This window comes from Mauremys reevesii, linkage group 1, assembly GCF_016161935.1.
Source record: "Mauremys reevesii isolate NIE-2019 linkage group 1, ASM1616193v1, whole genome shotgun sequence".
NCBI classification, from domain to species: Eukaryota; Metazoa; Chordata; order Testudines; family Geoemydidae; genus Mauremys; species Mauremys reevesii.
The window spans coordinates 60432816-60457168 of record NC_052623.1 but is presented as its reverse complement, the minus strand read 5'-3'; the positions used below and the strand labels follow the sequence as shown (position 1 = coordinate 60457168).

Here is a 24353-nt window from a genome sequence, read left to right as displayed (position 1 = left end):
GATGGCAAGCCCTCAGTTGGGCCTCAAGGAAAAGATCCCATCAAACACCTCGTTCAGAACTGACTCTTAAGATCAATTCTTCTTGATGGTAATCTTCTATCGTTTGCTCCTGCTAGATATTTAGAGACTGTCATATGGAGCACTTTCAATGTCTGTAACTGAATAACTGATGTTGGCTTGCTCACTCAGATGGTGTCCATTAGAATATCTCTTTCCTCAAGAGGCAAGAAGATTAAATCATAGTTTGTCACCCTCCCAGCCTGTTGATCTTATTCGTATTCTGTACAGAATGAGATACTTCAAAACTTGAGATCTTAAACTTTATTTTGCTTCTGGAGTATACCCTGTGAATTCTACTCTGCAAACTAGATCAAGGAGACTGTTTTAAACCCAGAATGAAAATCTTACTTCAAATCCAAACTCTGTGCAGCAGCCCAACTTTTTCTGCATTTTCTGAAATCTTTTAATCCTTAATATCCTTAATCCTGAGCAATATTTCCCAGTTAAAAAAAAAAAAAACACTTTGATCATCTTTCATAATGTCCCTTGAGGGATAAACAAAATCTTACTGTTGACTATGCAATTACAGTTATCTTTTAAAGAGCCTTCATCCTTTTCTAATCCTGAAGCCTGAAGCCAATCTGTTTACCTCTGGGGGGAATGTACTCGCTACCCCACTCCAATAAAAATGCTGTCAGCCACCCTTTTTAAATAAGCATCTAAAATGGAACCTACCTCTGAATATCTGTGTCCAAACTGTATAGTCTCTCAAGTGGGATTCTGTGATCCTTGGGCCAAAGGCCATTTTTTCTGCCTCTTCTACAACACTGAGCACCCTGTTAGTAGCTGCCATAAATAATGTGTGAGGATAGTAGACTCTCAATCTGCTCATTGGTTGTCAAGAGAGTACTATTAGGATGCCTATGTTGCCAAATTCAAGATTTTCAGATGGGAAAAGATTAAAATTCACAAAGGATATTACTTCAGTATTTTCCCTCAAAATTTTAATTAGCCTCTCTATCTCAACTATTATTCAGAGGTTTATATGTGACAATCTTGATGCCTATACTGCACCAAATAAGACAAAATTATTCTTGCCTACTCAAGATTCTTCTCCCCAGTTCCTGAAGGCTTTTGTAGTGGATCCAGCACTAGAATAGGCTTCCAAGGGAGGTTGTGGACTCCCCATCATTGGAAGCTTTTAAGAACAGATTGGGCAAACATCTATCAGGGATGGTCTAGAGTTACGTGATCTTCCCTGAGCGCAAGGGGCTGGACTTAATGACTTCTCAAGGTCCCTTCCAACCCTACATTTTGATCATTCTGTGACTGACTAAATAAATGTATCTAGAAACAAGTCAGACTGACATTTGAAGGGTTCATCATAGCAAACAGCGTAGGTAAGAAGAGTCTAACAGACTTCTGAAGAGCCCAATTACCTTGCCAACCAAAAATTTGTTTATAGCAGCAACTTCCATCCTGATAGGCAGGATGTGTAACCAATGTGGGCATTCAGAATTGTAAGTGGATGTGGAAAAACTCTTTTTATTTAAACAAACAAAAAAGCTTTTGTTTACAACCCATTGTTGCTAGCCACAGAAGAGCAACAGCCAGTTATCTTGGGGTCCATCTTTGTCAGATGTATACACACAACCCCTCCCGTAAATTCAAACACCGCTTCTAATTTCAATTCCTGAGGAAAGTACTGTGGAAATAACCCTTACAATTTGTGGCAGATGTGTTCTGAACTTTGTGGGCGACCTCTGTCTTTATGATGGTCAGAGCCAGAAAGTTGTCTAACAACTGGCAATCAGTTGCTTTGACAATAGAACCATATTCCATGAAAACAGCAAACTTATTGTGTGTGTGTGTGTGTGTGTGTAGTTAGTAAGAAAAATGAAAATTTACCTTTGTAGAGTTTTTAGAAATGAAATCCAAAGTGGAGACTAAACAAAACATATAGTTGCAGTAGGCATAACCTTCGTGAGCAGGGTACCCTATATTAAAATACTTGTCCATTGGAGCAACCAATTCAATCATTTTTTGACAAGGATAGGGGAATGAAAATGCAGTAAAAGAAAACAGTGGTCAAAAGGGGGAAGGGAAGCAGAAAATTAAAAAAAAAAATGTTGGGGAAACACCCAAGAATGTATAAAGAAGAGAGAATACAAAGCAAGAATGAGATGTAGCTATGGATTTTGTGTGGAAAGGAAGAGAAGATGGGCAAAACACAAGGATAAAAACTATGGATTGTGTTCAGGTTAATGGAACATTCTTTCTTATACATTGTACCTCCTGTTTAAGAAAGGAGAGGGGGGGGGTTAAAGTTTGTGTATAATGGTAGTTTGTCTATTTTATATCTCTGTGTTACACTGTGGATAGATATTTGCTAGTATTAAAGCATAAATAGGTAATCAGTACATGGGTAATCGTTATTCCACTTTCACCTTTGCTAGACAGTGACCATATTCCCTATACCACAACGCCATAATACTTTGTTACAAAGCATTTGAAAAGTCTTTCACGGAAGACTGGTGATTAATATGATCATATTACCTAACTACCAAAGGCAAAATTGGAACTAGTTATGGGTGTACATTGTATGTATACCACATTACTTCCTTCAGGAAAAATGTCGCAGGTTAATTTGAGGTGGGTGAATACGGTGATGAGACTGGAGTTCACGTGTTACTGATAGTTACATTAGTAGATGTGCAGGTAGATGTGGGTCCTGAGGACCCAACCACATCAGCCACACCATCAGGGACTCATTCACCAGCACATGTACTAATGTTATACATGCCATCATGTGCCAGCAATGCCCCTCTGCCATGTACATTGGCCAGACCGGACTGTCTCTACGTAAAAGAATAAATCGGACATCAGGAATGGTAACATACAAAAGCCAGTAGGAGAACACTTCAATCTTCCTGGACATTCATTAACAGATTTAAAAGTAGCCATACTTGAACAAAAACACTTCAGAAACAGACTTAAAAAAGAAACTGCAGAACTAAAATTCATTCACAAATTTAACACCATTAATTTGGGCTTGAATAGGGACTGGGAGTGGCTGGCTCACTACAAAAGCAGCTTTGCCTCTCCTGGAATTGACACCTACTCATCAGTTATTGGGAGTGGACTACATCCACCCTGATCGAATTGGCCCTGTCAACTCTGGTTCTCCACTTGTGAGGTAACTCCCTTCTCTTCATGTGTCATTATATAATGCCTGAATCTGTAACTTTCACTCCATGCATCTGAAGAAGTGGGTTTTTTACCCACGAAAGCTTATGCCCAAATAAATCTGTTTAGTCTTTAAGATGCCACCGGATTCCTTGTTTTTGTGGATACAGACTAACATGGCTACCCCCGATACTTGACACTATTGGATATGTGACTGGGATCATTGTTGCCACACTAATGTAGCTACCTCTGGTTCAAAACCCTTGAGTCCATGCACCACTGCAGTGTCATATGGAGCTTTAAACTTAAACATTCCTACCTTATTAACCTTTAACTGTTACACATTGTGGCAAGTAAAGCTGACTTTTTTTCAGATAATGTCAGGAAAGTTAAATAACACTTCACACCAAGGAACCTTGGTCTAAATTAACATTATTGTAAAGCACTTGATGCATTGGTTAGATTGTTAGGATCTTTAGGGCAATAACGAATAGAAACTAACATTAATGGTGGAGCAGTTTCTTGCTGCTGTGAGGGAGAAAGTGTCAGGGTGACCTTGGACTAGAAATTCAGCGCACTTAATAGATTTGTTACCACTGTTAACTGTGCTCTGAATTGTAGTCTGCTGGTGCCAGGGGATAGCCATTGTGAAATGATTAGAGTAAGGGAACAGTAGGGTGAAGTAAGGCAAGTCAAGAGAATGCAATTATACAATTACAGTTAACTTACCAAGGAAACCTACAAACATCAAACACTTGTTTTTGTGCTCTGTTGCTGCATAAACTGGTAAGACAAACCATTTCATTTCTCAGTCCAGTGTTTGTAACCTTTGACTGACAGGCTGTAATATTCATTAGTCTGACCTCAATTTTAGTGGATCATATCCAGTGCCTTGGTATAATGGCCTCTTTTAGAGGAAGATTGTTCTGTTACTATTGTGAAATGGTTGTCTCAGAGCCATTTTACTGTAGGCTGATTTTTGGATTAAATTGGTCACCATTTTAAAAAGTTAACATAGACCTATAGCTACTTCACAGTGAGATCTGAGATTACCCTGGTTATTCTGTGAAACTTGGAAGCTATAGGGAAACATTGGCTTTTTTTAAATAACTGCCAAGTCTCTAGTCAAAGAATGGCTTTTATTATTTTTTTATATACAATATACTTTTCTTTACAAATGGATTATTTTGGCAGTTCTTGCAAACCGGATACCCCAGTACTCTGTGGCTTTTAAAACTTCATTTATTTTAAACATTTTTACTTAGCCCTGGTCTACACTGGGGGAATTGATCTAAGTTACGCAACTTCAGCTTTGTGAATAACGTAGCTGAAGTCGACATACTTAGATCGACTTACCATGGTGTCTTCACCGTGGTGAGTCAACTGCTGCTTCTCCCCGTCGACTCTATCTGCGCCTTTCACAGTGCTGGAGTACAGGAGTCGACAGGAGAACGCTTGCTGGATCGATTGCTGCCTGCCAGTCCAGCGGGTAGCGTAGACATACTCTGAGCCTCATTTTTTTCCCCTTACTCTGTGCTACCTTCGCCTATTTCATTCTCTGTGATCCTCTCCCCTTTCACTGAAGTCACAATAAGGGTGATTTTTCCCCCCAGTGTCACTGTTGCTCTTTTCTTCTCGTGAAGTCTCTCAGCACTTGCTGTCTTGTGCACTTTTAGCTTTCTCTCACTTGCTCATGAGTGTTGACTAAGCCTGTACCCATTTCATGTGCCCATTTCCCTATGAAAGGACTCCATGAGCTTCAGCCCCAAAGTTATGCCATACTGCTTGAACATGTCACCTTCACTTGTTTTTTGTCTAGTCCATTATAAGTCACTTTTTTAGTGTCTGTGCCCACTATCAATCTGAGAATGAATTCCTTATGATCCTACCACAAAGCACAAACTCTGAGATCTGGGTATTAGGCCATTGCAATCCAGTATCACAAGACTTTTCTATCTGATTCTTTTCATTGAGGCCAGTTAATTTCCCGTATTTTGATCTGTTCTTCCTCAAAACTCAAGGAGACGAAGGACACTGGTGCTCCCTGTAAATACTAACTTGCATGGAGTTTGCTGCTCTGTGCTCCAAAGGCTGGAGACTGTTCAGCTTTTCTTGTATGCTGATATTTTCATAAAGAGTTCTTAAACTGTTAATGTAACTTCTGTTGCTTTTTAAATCCGCACAAATGTGAGCAGCACTGGGAGGTTGACAACCTCCTCTAATGTAACTGGCAAAACAAGTGCTCGAGACTGAGGTTCCATACCACTCCTCCTCTCTCATCTAGAGAGAGCTTGTAATAATCCATGGCATCCCACATATACACAGATTTAACTGTTTGCAGCCTCATGTAAACACCAAAAAAGGAGAAATACTGAGTTTAAGAATGGTACAAAGGGATATAGATTCACCAATGAAATTAAGCAAAAGGAAATATGGCCTTAATATCTATGAAAACTTCCCAACACACAGATCTGTTGAGATTTGAAACTAGATAGATTATTCCTCATTGTGTTCCAACACTGGTAAGGGGTTGGACTAGGGCTATTGCATCACTAAATTGAATTACAGGTACCTGGGGTCTGACTTGTTTTTCACCAGGAGAGGGCAGTAGAACACAGACACTCAAATTGAATTGAAGCCCCAGTTGATGTGAGAAACTAAATTATTTGGGATGTACTTGATCCCAGGTCTCCCATTCTGTGGCATGTTGTTGGCTAATAGCTAAGTCACTAACTTGGGCCAGCTTGCTTTTAAATTTTTTGATTGCCACTTTTTCCACCTCCATTTCATTCAAAGTCACTATTGTGAAATCACTTATTGGGCAGATTGCAAAGGTGAAATACTCTGGTAGAAGTGGAATTTACTAGTCATTTATTTATTTTAAAGGAAACTGTTTGTATTGGACAACAAAATTCTAGCTAATGTTGGATTTGAACTTGGTAGAAAATTTATATTTTATGTAAATTAAATAGAGCACAGACTTATTTGCAAATATTTCACATTTCTAAACATTATTTTATTTTTACAGGAGTTTATTTTATCAGAAGATTACAACAAGATGACACCAGTCAAAAGTTACCAGGGTAAGAAATGCAATCAGTCTTTGTTAGCAGAGATATATTTAACATTTGTTAATGTCAATTGCTTTTTTTAAAAAAAACAAACCTTTCTCTTTTGCAGTAGAAGGGAAGAAAGTGTTATTTCCTGTAATTATTGATTTACTAATATAAAACCTTAGTTTGTCATTAGATTGATACTATACTGTGTTTATGCTGAGATTACAAGAGTGGAAAAAACAATTTGTTTAAAATGTTTTAGTCAGAAATGTGTTGGTGTGAGTTTTCACCCCCCCTCTCCCGGATAAATTCTTTAAAATCCAATCTTTCTATTTGAATCTTTGGCAGTCCCAGCATATCTAATGAAGTGATCTAAAAATCCTGTCTCCTTCTATCTTAAATGCCCACATATATTTAAAAAGACCAGTCTCTCATACATTTTGAAGTATAGATATCTTACTTCAAGATCAAGCAAAACTAATCCGTACCTTCCACCTAATAGCATTATAATGTTCACTAATGGGCTCTTCTAAAAGACCTAACTGTCCTTATTCTTGTTCATTAGGTCACAACAGTGTTTTATACCAGTATTCATCATAAATTCAATGTCAACTGATGACTAGTCTTTTTTTTTTTTCTTGTATCTCTTCCTTTGACATGTAGGTAATGCTGTCCTGCGTCATATAAGTATGGTGTTTCTGCATAGAAACCTCTAACACTGATTAGTGTTCAAAAGATGAATGTGAATTATTTCAAAGTTCTGTGTTTAGAAAGGTTAAAAATAAGAGAATCATTCCTTCAAGAGATGGTGCTTTGGGGTCACTTTGTTACATACCCCTGAAAGCGTAAAAAGAATCTGCATCTTCAAGAATGAAGATGAAACACACTTTTTCGCTTTTAAGTCTTACTTCAGATCACTTTCACTGAAGCTCTCTGGTGTGTTATAACATCAAGCAAGAAAATAAGTAGGTTTGTGTTAATGTGTACTGTACACAGAATCAAAGTAAGATGTATGTGCATATCTTAAGACTCTGGATTGGTTTTATAGATGCTCCCTAATTTATGCAAGTGTTCTGTTCCGGAATGCCTTGCGTAACTCAAATTTTGCGTAAGTCGGAAACGTATACCCGACAATTACGCGCAAAAAACCCAAACCCCTCCTATTTCTAGCTTATGGAACTTTTTCCGTAAGTGAGGATTTGCGTAAGTCAGGTTTGCGTAATACAGGGGGTGTCTGTAATTATAAAAAGCTCTTGTACTGTCATATCGTCTGACGAATGTGCTAGTAAGGCCTTGATCCACTTACACACATGCCTTAGTTGATTTAGATTAAAAAAGTCTCACTGACTGCAGTGGGACAATAAGGGTACATGCATGCATTGGAGGCTGCAGGGTCAGAGCCTAAATGAAATTCATTGGTGGGGGAGATGAAGAGTGAGCTGAAATCTTCCTTGTCCTGCTACCCTACCACCTTTCTCAATGCTCATACATGTGTCTACGTTCACATACACTAATGTGTACATACAGATTTCTTGCTATTGCTGAATTAGTGTTCAGTGCTGCCATTGCCTGAGAATTCTGCAGTATGATGCAGTGTAACTGATGCAAGGGAAATTCTCTTATTTCCCCCACCCATTGCAGCAGGCTTACCAGAGAGGCACCACTCTGTATCTCAGTGAGCTCAATAGATGAAGGCTGGCCAATTAAATACAGGACGTATTGGCTTAAAAAAATTCAGTTGGTCTTGTGTGCTCTGTCCCACTTTCATGGTTACAAGATGGGTTTGGAGGCCTATAGGAATAGGAGTGGTTGAAACTCTGTTGCAGGTTAGAGTACCGTATATGCAGCTGGATGGGACGTGTTCCTGGTCCAGTAACTCCTACTTAATGTTGTAGTTATGTTCCTGAAAAATGCAACTTTAAGAGAAATGATGTTAAGCAAATCCAGTTTCCCCATAAGAATTAATGTAAATGAGGGGGTTAGGTTCCTGGGGAAAAAAATTTTCAACAGACAAAAGACCATATTATATACACAGTATACGTTTTAAACAAACAATTTAATACTGGTACACAGTGATGATGATTGTGAAGCTTGGTTGAGGTGGAGGAGTCAGAGTGGGATATTTCCCTTACTGCTAAGTGATGAACTTGCAATTGGCTGAGCCCTCAAGGGTTAACTCACTCTACAAGGCAGCAGCAATGGAGGGAGATAGGTGCATTTTCCCCTTTAAATACACAGCCTTGTTAATTAGATCAGCTTGCTGAGACCACAGGCTGCTGCAAGCTCCTGCTGTCCTGAGCCCTGGTGTGTCCCCCCTGCTCCTGCACACCGCTTACCTCATCTTCCATAGAGCAGGGGGAAGAGGGGATACCCTGACATTAGCCCCCCTCTTCCTTCCCTTCCCCCCGCACAGCAAGCAGGAGTCTCAGGGAGCAGCTCCAAGGCAGAGGGTAGGAGCAACACATGGCAGTGGGGGGAGGGACAGCTGCAATTGCTAGCCTGCTGGGCAGCTCCTGCACAGGGGACTTAAAAGAGCGGGGAGTTGATGGGGGGGCGGGGGAGGGCTGCCGGTCCCCCCTGGTTCCAAGCCCTCACCAGCTAGCTGCAACGGGCTGCTGTTCCTGCAAGCAGTAGGCAAAGCAGGCGGCTGCCAAACGACATTAGAAGGGAGCATTACACAACTTTAAACGAGCATGTTCCCTAATTAATCAGTGATGTAACAATGAAACAACGTTAACCGGGACGACTTTAAGTGAGGAGTTACTGTACAGCTTAAGTTTTAGTCTAGTAAACTGGCCCATTTTCTATAGAAGTTTGGAGGCCACTGTTAGAGCCACATGTGTTAATTGTGTTACCAGGCCATGAGGAACCTGATCCTGAAAAGTGGGGGAACTAGTGACAGATGTTTACACAGATTTTACATCCTTGACTAGAACAAATTCATCCACAGGATTCAACAGACAATATGCATATATTTGTGTAGTGTATGCAACAAGAAAAATCTGTGCTTTATTTGAGCATTGTGTTCTGAGTAATTTTGCTTTTTAAAAAAATACCAGTTTAGAATACAGCTGCAAAGATATTTGATATCTTTCCAGTGTCAACTTTCACAGAAACAGATACAAGCAGCCTGCTTTGCCTGACATATGTCTCAAAGTCCCAGAACACTAGTAAAGCAGTAGGTTTGTGTATTGAGGAATATGGCATTCACTGTTATGATGCAGCTAAGAATAAATATGTAAGCTTTTTTCAAACCACTTTTTTTACTTAAATTTGTTCAGTCAGCACTTCATAGTTCAGCCCAGAGGTCACTGATTTAAAGAATCAGTGATAGGTAGAGCACCGTTTCTTAGGTTAAAACCCTTGAGGGTTTTATTTATGTAGAAGTACACATCTATTTGTTCAGCTGTTTTATTGATATTGACCAGCCGTGATTTTTATATAGCACTTTTTTCGACATACTATTTGAATAACTATCTGGTGTGCCATATGTGTGCAGTTTTCATGTGCACTGTTTGCATCTCACCTGTAACATCAAGTGGTCGGACAGAATACCAAACATCAAAGTCCTGGACCGGCCCCTGCATGACTGCATTGAATCTGTGATCATAGAGGGGCAACTTGGCTGGGCTGGTTACCTCAGATGCCTGGACAATACGACTCCCCAAAGCCATGCTTTATGGACAGTTGAAAACGGGACCACATGTGCTGGGGGACCAGTGAAAGCAATATAAGCACAGTCTCAAAGCTCACCTAAAAGCTGACTTGGGGTACGTCTACACTACCCGCCCAATTGGCGGGTAGCGATCGATCTATCGGAGATCGATTTATGGCATGTAGTGTAGATGCAATAAATCGCTCCCCGATCACTCTCCCGTTGACTGCTGAACTCCAGCTTGGCGAGAGGCGGAAGCAAAGTCGACGGGGGAGCGTCTGCCGTCAATCCCGCACCGCGAGGACGTGAAGTAAGTGATTCTAAGTCGATCTAAGATGCGTCAACTTCAGCTACGCTATTCTCGTAGCTAAAATTGCATATCTTAGATCGATATTCCCCCCCGCACACACACACACACACCCAGTGTAGACCAGGACTAAGTCAACCCAAATGCAGGAGAAACTGCTGCTGCCAATGGCAGCAGGCCTATTGGTTTGCCTTTCAAGCCATCGAGAACAGCAGAACGGAAAAAGCCAAAAAGAAGTGGGAGTAAAGAAAGCAGGCGTGGCAAGAACCTGCAGCCACATGTGCCTGACATGTGGATGCATTTGCAGATCCCTCATCGTTTTCCAGTCGCACAAGGAGATGCACTGAAACAAACTGACTCTGATTTGTCATCTGTGACCAGGACTCCAACAATGTGTGTACAGTGCTAAAACTCTTCTTTAGTTTAAGGCTCTGTCTATGCTAAATCTTCAGAAAACCTGTGACTGCGTTTCCACCTGCACAGTCCCACCAGTGATAGCAATGCTGGGAGTGTAGACAGGGCATGGGTGTTTGTACCACTGTTATCTAAGCCTGCTCAGTAAGTCAAAAAATCCCAGCCTTGAGTCCTGCCATGCTAGCATTACCAATGGTGATATTGCAGTGATGGGAGTTTTCCTGAAAAATGCAAGTGTAAGTAAAAGTGAATTACAGTAGCACCGCAGAGTTATGAACATCTCAGGAATGGAGGTTGTTCGTAATTCTGAACATTTTAAAAATGTTACACTGTTTAAAACTGAACATTGACTCAATACAGCTTTGAAACTTTACTAAGAAGAAAAATGCTGCTTTCCCTTTTATTATTTTTTTTAGTTGTTTACTTTTAACATAATACTGTACTGCATTTACTTTCTTTGGTCTCTGCTGCTGCCTGATTGCGTATTTCCGGTTCCAAATAAGATGTGTGGTTGACTGGTCATCAAATGAAATTAATAGGAAGTTCTTCACGCAGCGCACAGTCAACTTGTGGAACTCCTTACCTGAGGAGGTTGTGAAGGGTAGGACTATAACAGCGTTTAAAAGAGAACCACCATGAATTATCCAGTTAAGTCCATAAATGGCTATTAGCCAGGATGGGTAAGGAATGGTGTCCTTAGCCTCTGTATGTCAGAGGATGGAGATGGATGGCAGGAGAGTGATCACTTGATCATTGCCTGTTAGGTTCACTCCCTCTGGGGCACCTGGCATTGGCCACTGTCGGTAGACAGATACTGGGCTAGATGGACCTTTGGTCTGACCCAGTACGGCCGTTCTTATGTCAGTTCGTAACTCTGGTGTTCGTAGCTCTGAGGTTCTACTGCAGGCAACCTTTCAGAAGTGGTGTGCCGAATCTTCATTTATTCACTCTAATTTAAGGTTTCACATGCCACTAATACATTTTAACGTTTTTAGAAGGTCTCTTTCTATAAGTCTATAATATATAACTAAACTATTGTTGTATGTAAAGTAAATAAGGCTTTTAAAATGTTTAAGAAGCTTCATTTAAAATTAAATTAAAATGCAGAGCCCCCCCAGACCGGTGGCCAGGACCCAGGCAGTGCCACTGAAAATCAGCTCGCGTGCTGACTTCGACACCTGTGCCATAGGTTGCCTACCCCTGTTCTACTGTATCATACAGACATAAGGCTTGCAAGATTGGGCTGTTACATATGTAGTTAGTCACATGACCAGTCCTATTAGGACATCAGTTAGGCTTACAGGTGTGAATAAAGGCTTGCAGGATTGGACCCTAGAAGTGGTTTGGTGGGAAGGGATTAATGTTCGTGGATTTTTTGGATAGCAGAGGAGTGAGACTCTTCACTGTTATATATCTGTTTTTTTTTTTTTTCTCTGCTTGATTTTCCAGCTCACCAAGGCAGGGTTATGATGATTCTGTTTGTCCTGGAGATGGAATGGGTGTTAAGCACAGGACAGGACAAGCAATTCACCTGGCATTGCTCGGAGAGTGGGCAGCGGCTCGGAGGGTATCGCACCAGTGCGGGGGCCTGCGGCCTGCAGTATCCTTTGTTTACATTGTAGCTTTTCTCTGATTCTTTTGTCTTTGGCACGTCTTTGTTTAAAACTGCCGTTTTCAGACCTCCATCTTAACCATCTATATTCAAAACCTTACAAGGAAATAAATTTTTAAAACTCAGTTAAATTGTCAGCCCTCATAGCTTTGTCCACTTTATGCATGAGATGTATTTAGATTTAAACATTTATTTTTAAAAACTGTGACCTATCTGTTCTTAAAAGCTGCGTCCTATTGTGGTCTCATTGTAAGATAAAGATTGATGGGAGCTTCATTTAAAACACGCTTTTTCTTTTGGGAATTATAATAGCAGCAAAGTAGGTCAATGATCAGGTCTGTGTGTGTGCAGACACATGGCAAAAATTAAATGACTTAATATGAAATAATGAGCTCATATTCTCTACCTTGGAACAGAACAATGTGCTTTTGAAATATGGGCTCAGCTGGAGAGTAAATGATTCCTAAAACGTTACTCACAAACAGGTTAATTCTCCAAGATATGCCCCTAGTTGCCTGACAAAAGAAATGTCCACTCTCTCCTTTGATCAGTGATACATTGTAAGTTTAAAAACCAGTCTTTCAGAAAGACTGAGACAATGGAGATTTCAGTGAGTTGTTAGTGAAACTGTGCTCTTATAGTGTCTACAGTGCAGTAACAGCCCGTTTTACTAGTTTATGAGAACCTGAAGATCAAATAGACTTGAAACCAATTTCTGTACAAACAAGTGAAATTGACCAGCCTTTTTGCCCTATCCAGGCTGAGTGAAATGCAAAAAAGTATAAATAGTGAAGAGTAAATTCCACTTCTAAAATATTTGCCCTTATTGGTGTTAAGTGTTGATTAACACAGCATCTTGTTGTCATTGCTGCTGGATAGTTCCCTTTAGGGATCTGGGAACTCTCCCCACAGCTTGGAAACCATTTGAACTGGACCCTTAGATCATGTCAGAACGTCCGGTCCTGTGTTTGTATTAACACCAACAAATATAAGTAATAGACTGGTAGTGCTAACAACCCCTTTACCCTGTTAATTCCAGACTCTGTTCTCTGCTGTGCCTCTTGTTTCGGAGTACATAGTTCTTTGGGCATGTCTACATTGCGGAAAAAACACCTGCAGCGCAGAGAGAGACAGACTCAGAGCCTGGGTCTATAGCAGGGGTCTCAAATAGGGTGACCAGACAGCAAGTGTGAAAAATTGGGACTGGGGGTGGGGGGTAATAAGAGCCTATATAAGAAAAGACCCAAAAATCGGGACTGTCCCTATAAAATCGGGACATCTGGTCACCCTAGTCTCAAACTCAGTTTACCTTAATGCCAGTGTCAGTCCTCAAATCCTCCCAGCAGGCCCATAATGCCACTGAAGATGGTGTTCAGAAAAGAAAAAGTTTATATTGTATTTTTTATTTTGAATTTCTTAGAAATAATAAAGCTGTCATACAACTTTATACAATTCTTTGCCTGTCAGAGTTTTTAGTGTTTGCCAGACACCTAGCAATGCTTCAGTTCTATCAGTTTGCTGATATTTGGCCTCCGTGACTGAGCAGTTGAAACCTTCAGGATTGCAGCAAGGTGTGCATCAGATAGTTGTGTTCAGTATTTTGACCTGTTATATTCATTGTGGAAAAAAGTGATGCTGCCTCCAGGGCTGACTCTTCCCAGCAACCAATGATGAGATCTCTGTCCCTCTTCCCCAGCCAATGGGAGATACGGGGGAGGGGAGAGGGAGGGGCAAGGAGGCACTAGGGGGCCTGTGACTCCTCCTGTGACTCCTCCACAGGCCACAGTGGGGAGGCTCTTGGGCCACAGATGGCCCGCAGCCCGGGAGTTTGAGACCCCTGGTCTAGACTCTCTCATTTGTAGGTCTTGCACTTCAGTGCTAAAAATAGTCATGTAGACATTCACGTCTGAAACTCAACCCCTTCCCTGGCGTCAGAGCCGAAGCTCCAACCGGAGCAGGAACGTCTCTGTGGCTGTTTTTAGCGCCGTAGCACAAGCCCAAGTCTGTACCCGGCTCTGAGACTCATTGTTGTGGGCCTTTTGCTGTGTGAATGAACCCTTTGATTATAAAAGACATTAGTGCAATGCAGCCTGTCAATGCTAATAACCCAGGGGCGGACATTCAACCACCCCTTTTCCCTGCCCCCTGCTGCCCCATCCAACCCCTCCTCTCATTCTCCCCACCCCCCCACCCCGGATCCCTGCCCCCATTCAACCCTCCTGTTCCCTGTCCTCTGACCACCCTGACCCCTGACCACCACCCCAAACTCCCCTGCTCTCTATCTAACCCTCCATGCTCCCTGCCCTCTGACCGCGCTGTCTGGAGCACTGGCTGGCAGCGTGGCTGCACCAGGACAGGCAGCTGTGCCTCCCGGCTGAAGCCAGCCATGCCCCGCGCAGCACAGAACACCAGGTCAGGCCGCGGCTCTGCAGCTGTGCTGCCCTAGGAGCTCGCAGCCTTGCCACCCAGAGCATTGCACTGGCGGCGCAGTGAGCTGAGGCTGCGGGGGAAGAGGAACAGCAGAGGAGGAGCCGGGCGCTAGCCTCCCGGGCCAGGAGCTCAGGGATCGGGCAGGAGGGTCCCGCAGACCAGATGTGGCCCGCGGGCCATAGTTTGCCCACCTCTGTAATAACCCATTCCTCAAATGTATGAGGTGCAACTAAAATTAAATTGAGGAGATATAACCTGTCAAAATGGATTATTCCAGTAATTAGTTGTAATCTCACCATGTTTAGACCACACTTCAGGATGCACCTGTTCAAACTGGCATTTTCCCCAAATATGTCATAAGACACAAACCAGCTCTGTCAAAGAACAGCCACTGCCACCTACTAGAAACCATTTTAGAAGGAAGGAGAAATCATCTTCCTAGAGGTAACTGATCTGTCTCTAATCCTAGAGAGCACGATGGTACTGTGATGGGCGTGCTGTAAATGCAAATATAATAGTGGTTATTTCCAACCATGATTCCAGTGTAATACTAGATTTTTTGTTTAAATACTAATTATTGTAACTGCTATGTAACTTCATAAAAATGCAACATATTCTTATAGGTACATCCCAGAATTCAGAACCTCTGTCTAGCCTTTATAAAAGATTCCTCAATGCTTTCAATCAGATTTGATGTTGAGACCCGACATGTGTTTATAGGTGACCATTCTGGGCAGGTAACCATTCTCAAACTAGAGCAAGAGAACTGCAGCCTTGTCACAACATTTAAGGGACATACAGGTACAGTTTAAGGTTAAATAATCATCTCTGGTTCTTCATATAGGCTCTGCATTACCATGGGATGAACTTTTTTAAATTTGTAAGCAGCTGTGATGGTTTGAATTGAAATGTCTGTATTTTGGGGGGCACAATAGATGAGCGTAAACTGTCAACAAGGTAAAGGGTGGTAATTCTGTATTACTAAAAACAGGAGAGAACCCTGACTTAAATTGTGAAAATTCTGCACCTTAAAGTACTTTGGTGGGAAAATGCTGCAACAACAAATAAAGCCCTGATAGAGGAAGACCTTAGTAGATAAAGTCCCGATCCTGCTAACACATGCATGTGAGGAGTCCCATTTGTAGTCAGTTGAATTGCTCAGGGTTTTGAATGCTATGTGCAGTGTTTCCAGGATGTGACAAGAAGCATGTAAGGAGTTGACGTTTAAAAGTACAGTGCACATTGCAGGAGCTGACTGGTCACTTTGCTGCTGGGGCTCTCGCATTGTCCTGGTGGTTGCTGTGTCAGCCCACCATATAGCAGGTGCCTATGGAGATGGGGGTTGATGGCTCGTTCTTCATTGATCAATTTATTTTCCTCCTATGGCTGTTCTTTGGCCTCAGTGGACCTCCATATTGGCCTACCACTCCACTTCCCACATCCTCAGCACCAGCTGACTGGTTTGAAGTGTTTTGACAACCCAATGACTTACTAGCTTTGAGGCAAGGCTGCTCAGTTCTCATCTGCAATTTTTGTGGTGGCATCGCCTCATTACTCCCCAGTGTCTCCACTGTTAATCACAAACTCTGCCTGCAGGGTGTGGACATGGGTGTCCACATAGCAGCTCTTTGACCACTCATGAGGTAACTTCCTATCCCAGGATTCACTGGGCTCAGTCTGCATGAGTTACAGAGCTGGGACCGGGCTCTGCACCAACAGAAACGCAGGATTAGAATTTGGTTCTGGTTTCCTAGGCTTTTCAGTGGGGCTCATTCTGTGCCAGACCTTTCAGATGGGAAGTCTGCAGTGTGGTGGTGCACATGGAGGGTGTGTTGGATGTGTTTAAACTTAAGTCACATCTCTTTAAGTTGAGACTCACTTTTGATTACATTCTTCCCTTCCACTTTCAGTTGTAATGAAATAACTGTACTGTCTCCTGTTTTAGGTGGTGTCACTGCTCTTTGTTGGGACCCAGTGCAGCGAGTTTTGTTCTCAGGCAGTTCAGATCATTCCATTATTATGTGGGACATAGGAGGAAGAAAAGGAACAGCCATTGAATTACAAGGACACAAGTACGTTTGAAGAGTTTTTCCTCCTCCTGGGTTTAGGGGAGAAAAACCAAATGAAGCAGAACCAAGGAGTATATTCTTATGTCTGTGCATGGGATTTGTGTGTGACTTCCTGTATCTTTGTATATTACCAATATTAACTACATTTAATGAGAGGTTGTATTCCCCATCGGGTTCTATCTTCACCCACCCCTTGAAGGAGCACAAGATTTAGAGTACCAGCCACTTTAACTCCATGCTAACCAAGTATTTTTTAAATGTGAATGTATGTAGAATCCAGGCTGTACCCAAGGTGCTCTGTCTAATTAGCCATCATTTGTCAACGTGTTAAATGTGTGTTCCTAAGCATCAGCAACTGAGCAAGGCAGTTGGCTCCTGCTGTTGTAAAGGGGAATACGCTAGAGGTACGAACCAGACTTAATAGACCTAGAGAGGAGGGGATGACTTGGTACTTTTGGTCTAACACAATATTAAAGACTAATTTCACACGTGTGCTTTTCCAGCCATTGAATTACTGTGACTGTGCAGACTGACTGTTCAAAGGCACTTTCTCCTTGGCTGGTTGGGCTGCCTTGATTTTGTGGTTCTGTACCACTCCAGCAGAGCATGTGTGGGACTTCCTCACTGAAACACTCAATCTTGATGTCTATTTATATTAAAGCCTACTGCTGCGTGCCCTGCTGTGGCTCATTGATGTAGCGTCACAGCATCTAACGTGCAGGCAAACCTCTGTATCTTATTTGCAGCATGACAGTGTTGGAGAACATGCTGGTTCAGTGATGTAATGCATTGCATTAGATAGAACCACAGTAAAGACAGCATTTTCACACAGTGCTGCCTTTGAGTCGGCAAGTCATAGATACACAGTAGTGTGGCACTGTTCCAGATTGCCTTCTAAAAGCATTGCTACATAGAGGAACATCCATATACAAGATAATGGACCAGTACTAAAGCACTTCTCAGTATGCGCCTGGCTTGGTGTCAAGCAGTGCTGGTGCCAAAGTGTGGGGTGAAGGTTCTGACCTAATCTCAGGGTATGTCTACACTTCGAAATTAGGTCGATTTTATAGATGTCTAGTTTTAGAAATCGATTTTATACAATCGACTGCATATGTCCACACTAAGCGCATTGTCAGTGGAGTGAGTCCTCACTACCATGGCTAGCATCGACTTACAGAGCAGTGCACTGTGGGTAGCTATTGCACAGTTCCCGCAGTCTCCGCCGCCCATTGGAATTCTGGGTTAAGCTCCCAGTGCCTGATGGGGCAAAAACATTGTCGTGGGTGGTTTTGGGTACATGTCATCAGTCGCCCCTCCCTCCATGAAAGCAATGGCAGACAGTCGTTTCACGCCTTTTTTCTGCACAGACGCAATACCACGGCAAGCATGCAGCCTGCTCAGCTCAGCTCACTGACACCGCCGCTATTGTATCCTGGGTGCTGCTGGCAGCAGACGGTGCAGTAGGACTGCAAACCATCATCATCATACACTGCTTCTGATGCTGATACTGCCTCAACAGCAAATTTCTCCATGTTGTCTGTCATGGGCTCCCGGATTCTCGGGAAATGTGTGTGGTGCTTACCGTCATCCGGCACCATTTCCGCTGCAACTCTGCTCTCCTGGTGCCATGAATCCACCTCGCAGGTCCTCTAGTTGTTCAGTGTAAATATCTATTCTTGTGGCATCCGTCATCTACCGATTCCGCAGCAACTCTGCTTTCCTGCTCTCCCGCAGATGCCATACCACGGCAAGCATGGAGCCTTCTCAGCTCACCGCTGCTGTTGTGAGCATTATAAACACCTTGCGCATTATCCTGCAGTATGTGCAGACCCAGAACCTGCAAAAGCAGGCGAGGAAGCGATGACAGCATGATCATGATAGTGATGAGGACATGGACACAGACTTCTCTCAAAGCACAGACCCTGGCAATTCGGACATCATAGTGGTAATGGGACATGTTCATACCGTGGAACGTGGATTCTGGGCCAGGGAAACAAGCACAGACTGGTGGGACTGCATAGTGTTGCAGGTCTGGGATGATTTCAAGTGGCTGTGAAACTTTTGCATGCGTAAGGGCACTTTCATGGAACTTTGATTTGCTTTCCCCTGCCCTGAATACCCCTGCAAGAATACCAAGATGAGAGCAGCCCTCACAGCTGAGAAGCGAGTGGCAATAGCTCTCTGGAAGCTTGCAACGCCGGACAGCTACTGGTCAGTCGGGAATCAATTTGGAGTGGGTAAATCTACTATGGGGGCTGCTGTGATCCAAGTAGCCAAAGCAATCACTGAGCTGCTGCTATCAAGGGTAGTGATTCTGGGAAATGTGCAACTCATAGTGAATGGCTTTGCTGCAATGGGATTCCCTAATTATGGTGGAGTGATAGGGATATGCATTCTGTCTATCTGGGGACTGGACCACCTTGGCAGCCAGTACATAAACTGCTTGGGTACTTTTCAATGGTGCTGCAAGCACTGGTGGATCACAAGGGACGTTTCACCGACGTCAATATGGAATAGTCGAGAAAGGTACATGACGCTTGCATCTTCAGGAACTCTGGTCTGTTTGAACAACTGCAGGAAGGGACTTACTTCCCAGACCAGAAAATAACTGTTTGGGACATTGAAATGCCTATAATTATCCTTGGGGACCCAGCCTACCCTTTAATACCATGGCCCATGAAGCCATACACAGGCAGCCTGGACAGTAGTCAGGAGCTGTTCAACTATAGGCTGAGCAAGTGCAGAATGGTGGTAGAATGTGCATTTGGATGTTTGAAAGGGCGCTGGCACAGTTTACTGACTCGGTTAGACCTCAGCGAAACCAGTGTCCCCATTGTTATTGCCACTTGCTGTGTGCTCCACAATATCTGTGAGAGTAAGGGGGAGACGTTTATGGCGGGGTGGGAGGTTGAGGCAAATCGCCTGGCCGCTGATTACGCACAGCCAGACACCAGGTGATTAGAAGAGCACACCAGGAAGCGCTGCGCATCAGAGAAGCTTTGAAAACCAGTTTAATGTCTAGCCAGGCTTCGGTATGTCAGTTCTGTTTTGTTTCTCCTTGATGAAAACCTGCCCCCTTGGTTCACTACCTCCCTGTAGGCCAACTGCCCTCCCCCCTTCGATCCGCTCTTGCAGCGGCAATAAAATCAATATTGTTGCAAAATCATGCATTCTTTATTAATTCATCACACAAATAGGGGGATAACTGCCAACGTAGCCCAGGAGGGATGGGTGAGGAGGGGAGCACTGGATGGGGTGGTGGATGAGGGTAGGAGGGAAGGACAAGGCCACACTGCACTTTAAAACGTATTGAATGCCAGCCTTCTGTTGCTTGGGCAGCCCTCTGGGGTGGAGTGGTTAGGTGGCTGGAGCCCCACTCCTCTCCCCCCGCGTTCTTGGGCATCTGGGTGAGGAGGCTATGGAACTTGAGGAGGAGGGCAGGGGCTGCCACGGCAGTCTGTGCTCCTGCTGCATTTCCTGCAGCTCAACCAGATGCCGGAGCACATCGGTTTGATCCCCACAGTAGCCTCAGCATTGCATCCTGTCTCCTCTCATTGCGCTGCCACTACCTCTCATCTCGCTCGTCCCTCCTGTCCTCGCATTCATTTTCTGCTTTCCTGGACTCTGACATTATTTGCCTCCATGCATTCTGCTGAGCTCTTTCAGTGCAGGAGGACTGTATGAGCTCAGAGAACATTTCATCGCACGTGCGGTTTTTTTCACCTTCTTATCTGCACTAACCTCAGGGACAGAGATGATGGGGGGAGCATTGAAACATTTGCAGTTGCAGGGGGAAAAAGAGTATTCTTAAAGACACATTTTAGAGAACAATGGATAGGCTCTTTCACGGTGAACCAAGCTGTTAACATTACGTAGCACATGTGCTTTCGGTACAAGGTCGCATTTTGCCTCTTATATTGAGGGCCTGCCGATTTGGTGTGAGAGATAACACACGCAGGGCCGGGCAACAGAATTCGGCTTGCAGGCAGGCATGGTAAGCCACAGTCTTTTGGCTTCTTCAGCTGTCGTAACATGTGGCAATGGTTTCAAACAGCAGCACCCTCCTTTCCCATACCAAGCACCCGTTGGGTTGGCCATTTAAAAGGAAGTGCTGTACTGGCCACAAATGCATCCCAAGTCTTCAGGGAAAATTAATTATTAAACACACTTGCTTTTAAACCGTGCATTATATTTACAAAGGTACACTCACCAGAGGTGCCTTCTCTGGCTTCATGGTCCATGAGCCCTGGTTGGGAGGGTATTGGCTCCAGGGTGATAAACAGTTCCTGGCTGTCGGGGAGAATGGTTTCTCCATTTGCATGCTGTGCGCTATCCTCCTCCTCCATCTCCTCATCTTCCTCGTCCCCAAAATCCTCATCCCTGTTGTGTGAGACTCCCCCCTTGCAGGTGTCTATGGACAGGGGTGGGGTAGTGGTGGGCCCCCCCCTAGAACTGCATGCAGCTCATCATAGAAGCGGCATGTCTGGGGCTCTGACCCAGAGTATCTGTTTGCCTCTTTGGCTTTTTGGTAGGCTTGCCTGAGCTCTTTAATTTTCAGGCGGCACTGCTGTGGGTCCCTGTTGTAGCCTCTGTCCATCGTGCCCTTAGAGATTTTTTTCAAATATTTTGGCATTTCGTCTTTTGGAGCGGAGTTCTGTTAGCACAGATTCGTCTCCCCAAACAGCGATCAGCTCCAGCACTTCCCGTTCGGTCCATGCTGGAGCTCTTTTGCGATTTTGGCACTGCATGGTCACCTGTGCTGATCAGCGCTCCATGTTGGCCAAGCAGGAAATGAAATTCAAAAGTTCCCGGGTCTTTTTCGTGTCTACCTGGCCAGTGCATCTGAGTTGAGAGTGTTGTCCAGAGCAGTCACAATGGAGCACTCTGGGATAGCTCCCAGAGGCCAATAAAGTCGAATTATGTCCACACTACCCCAAATTTGACCTGACAATGTTGATTTCAGTGCTAATCCCCTCATCAGGGAGGAGTACAGAAATCGATTTTAAGAGCCCTTTAAGTCAACAAAAATGGCTTCATCGTGTGGACAGGTCCAGGGTTAAATCAATCTAACACTGTTAAATTTGACCTAAATTTATAGTGTAGACCAGGGCTCAGTGCACTAAACCACCCCCCTCTTGAAGATCCATTTCTTCTGGAGGCCCCCCCAAAAAAGACCAGTGCAAGAAAACAGTGAGCTCAAGTAATTCCTTCCTCCTTGGTCTCAGTGTCGTCTTTCTGTGCCTGTTTCCTAGATCGTAAGTTTTCTGGGCCTTGATATTTCCCTCTTCTGTAGAGCTGAGCACACTTTTTTCATGTTTTACAAAGAATACTAAAAGGAGGAATAGTCCATTTTTCTAAAAAACTTAAATCTCAAAATGTTGGGAAGATCTGGGGCAGCCTTATCAGTTCTATTCTATTTGAAATTCTTTTCATTTGTTAGTGTTCAATTCGAATGCTCACAGCAGCACCTTAAAAACTATTTTTCTCTTCAAGTTGCTAGATAATGTTGGGTTTTACATTGCTCATTCACAGGCACCATGTGGGGATTTAACAAATTAACAGTAACTGACACATTTGTTCTGAGAGAGAGCGAGCACTTTACCATAGTGGTTATAGGTATTTGGGACCATGTTCTCAGAGATCATTCAATTACAATGCAACCATGGCTTTCAAGGAAGCTAAGATCTCCAACCTAACTAACTGGAAAAGCAATAGTTTTGTCTGGAAACTAATCTTGTTTTAAATCCTCCTCTAATAAGTGGTGCACTACCCAATGTGGACCAAATTCAGAGCACATGGTACAGTATATAATATATAATCTACTAATTGGAATTGTAGGACTAGTGAATTTTATACATGAATGAGCCGAGAGAGAAAAATGTGGCAAACCAGTTACTTTGCCTTGGGACATATCTTTAAACCTTTAACTAACTGATGTATGTTTCTTTTGCAGCGATAAAGTTCAGTGTCTCTCCTATGCTCCCCACACAAGACAGCTCATCTCTTGTGGTGCAGATGGTGGAATTGTTATCTGGAATATGGATGTTGAGAGACAGGAGGTAGATATCTATCTCTTGTTCATCTTCTAAAAAGCTAGGGCCTTTCTAAAGCAATTAATTTGAATCTAGTTGATATATTTTTAAAGGTTAGAAAATAAACTAGTGTTTTAGGAATGCTCCAGTTGTTACACATGTGAAGATGTATAGCTTTTGTGTGTGATCTAGTGGTTCAGGGTAGTTATGTAGCAGGGTGTGTGTTTTATGTATGTTGCTAAATAGCATGTGCTCTGAGTCCTCTGAAAAGTGACTCTTTGAAGAGGACATTGTGATGTGTTCTGTCTGTTTTTCAGTAACTCCATAGGATTCCGTTACAAGTGTGCAAGTAGGATTTCTGTTCTTATGCATCCAAATGATTGTTTAAATTTCAGTCAGTTACACTTGTGCAAAATTTAGAGGTAGTGGGATTACACCAAAGGCCTAATTTAATGTTTTAGCAATGACAGGGGGAAAAAACGATAGTGACTCAAATCTGTTAGTATCCAGGGCTGTCAGTTTACAAGTGAAAGGATGGATGTTTGATTTTTAAACAGATGGTTCTGGAAACTCAGATTGCTATTTGAGTCATTTTCTTTTTTTTCCTACCTTTTGCCAAAAATCACTAAATTAGGCCCTGGGTTACAACTGTTTAATCCCACTACTGCTAATAGTTTTGGACAGGTGTAACTGATAAACAATTGCTTTGATGCATAATTGCCAATTAAGAGAATAGAATCCTCCTTGCATACTCATAATGTATTGGCTCTCTATGGCTAACATAAAAAGTAGTAAAAACTTATTCTGTGCCTAAGGCTATGGCTACACTTGCACTTCAAAGCGCTGCCGCAGCAGCGCTTTGAAGCGCTAAGTGTAGTCAAAGCGCCAGCGCTGTGAGAGAGCTCTCCCAGCGCTGTCTGTACTCCACCTCCCTGTGGGGAATAACGTACAGCGCTGGGAGCCGCGGTCCCAGCGCTGGGAGCCGCGGTCCCAGCGCTGGGGCTTTGACCACACTGGCGCTTTGCAGCGCTGCAATTTGCAGTGCTGGAGAGGGTGTGTTTTCACACCCTGCTGCAGTGCTGCAAATTTGCAAGTGTAGCCAAGGCCTTATGTATGCTTGAGAGTAGCCTCAGTTCTGTAAGTCTCTGTAGCTGCAATGGTGCTGAACCTTAGGTGTAGACAAGGACATGCAGGGTTTGCACTCATTGAGCTCATGTTTTGCACTTCCTTGTAACTGGGGTAAATCCTGAATAAATAAATCCTTGCAAACTTCAGTTTGCCGAGTCTACCATATGGGGTGTAACTACACTTAACTGCTGAATTGGCCCATTTCTGGAGTGTAGACAAGGCCTTAGTCACTAAAGTATTGTCATACAACTGATACCCACAGTGGGTAGATCTGAGTTACAGGATGGCATTTTTAGTCATTCTGTAGTGTGGAACTACACTTGAAAGGGACACAACCCACATAAAAACCTCACTTCTTCTGTGGGGAATTTTTTTCACCATTATTGTTACTAATGACACCTGAGATTGCTGTACTACAGTAAGCTATCACTTTTGTACCCATTGCCTGTCTGACTGCTACTTGT

At 43.2% G+C, this 24353-nt stretch overlaps 1 protein-coding gene across 1 annotated transcript in view; it reads left to right on the top strand.

Moving 5' to 3' along the window:
• Positions 1–24353, top strand: part of WDFY2 (WD repeat and FYVE domain containing 2) — a 121406-nt gene that overhangs the window by 71194 nt on the left and 25859 nt on the right. The window contains exons 4-8 of the mRNA XM_039499558.1: positions 6215–6269; positions 12068–12218; positions 15349–15461; positions 16606–16732; positions 22683–22788. Coding sequence (XP_039355492.1) covers positions 6215–6269; positions 12068–12218; positions 15349–15461; positions 16606–16732; positions 22683–22788 — 552 coding nt within the window. The remainder of the gene's footprint in view (positions 1–6214; positions 6270–12067; positions 12219–15348; positions 15462–16605; positions 16733–22682; positions 22789–24353) is intronic.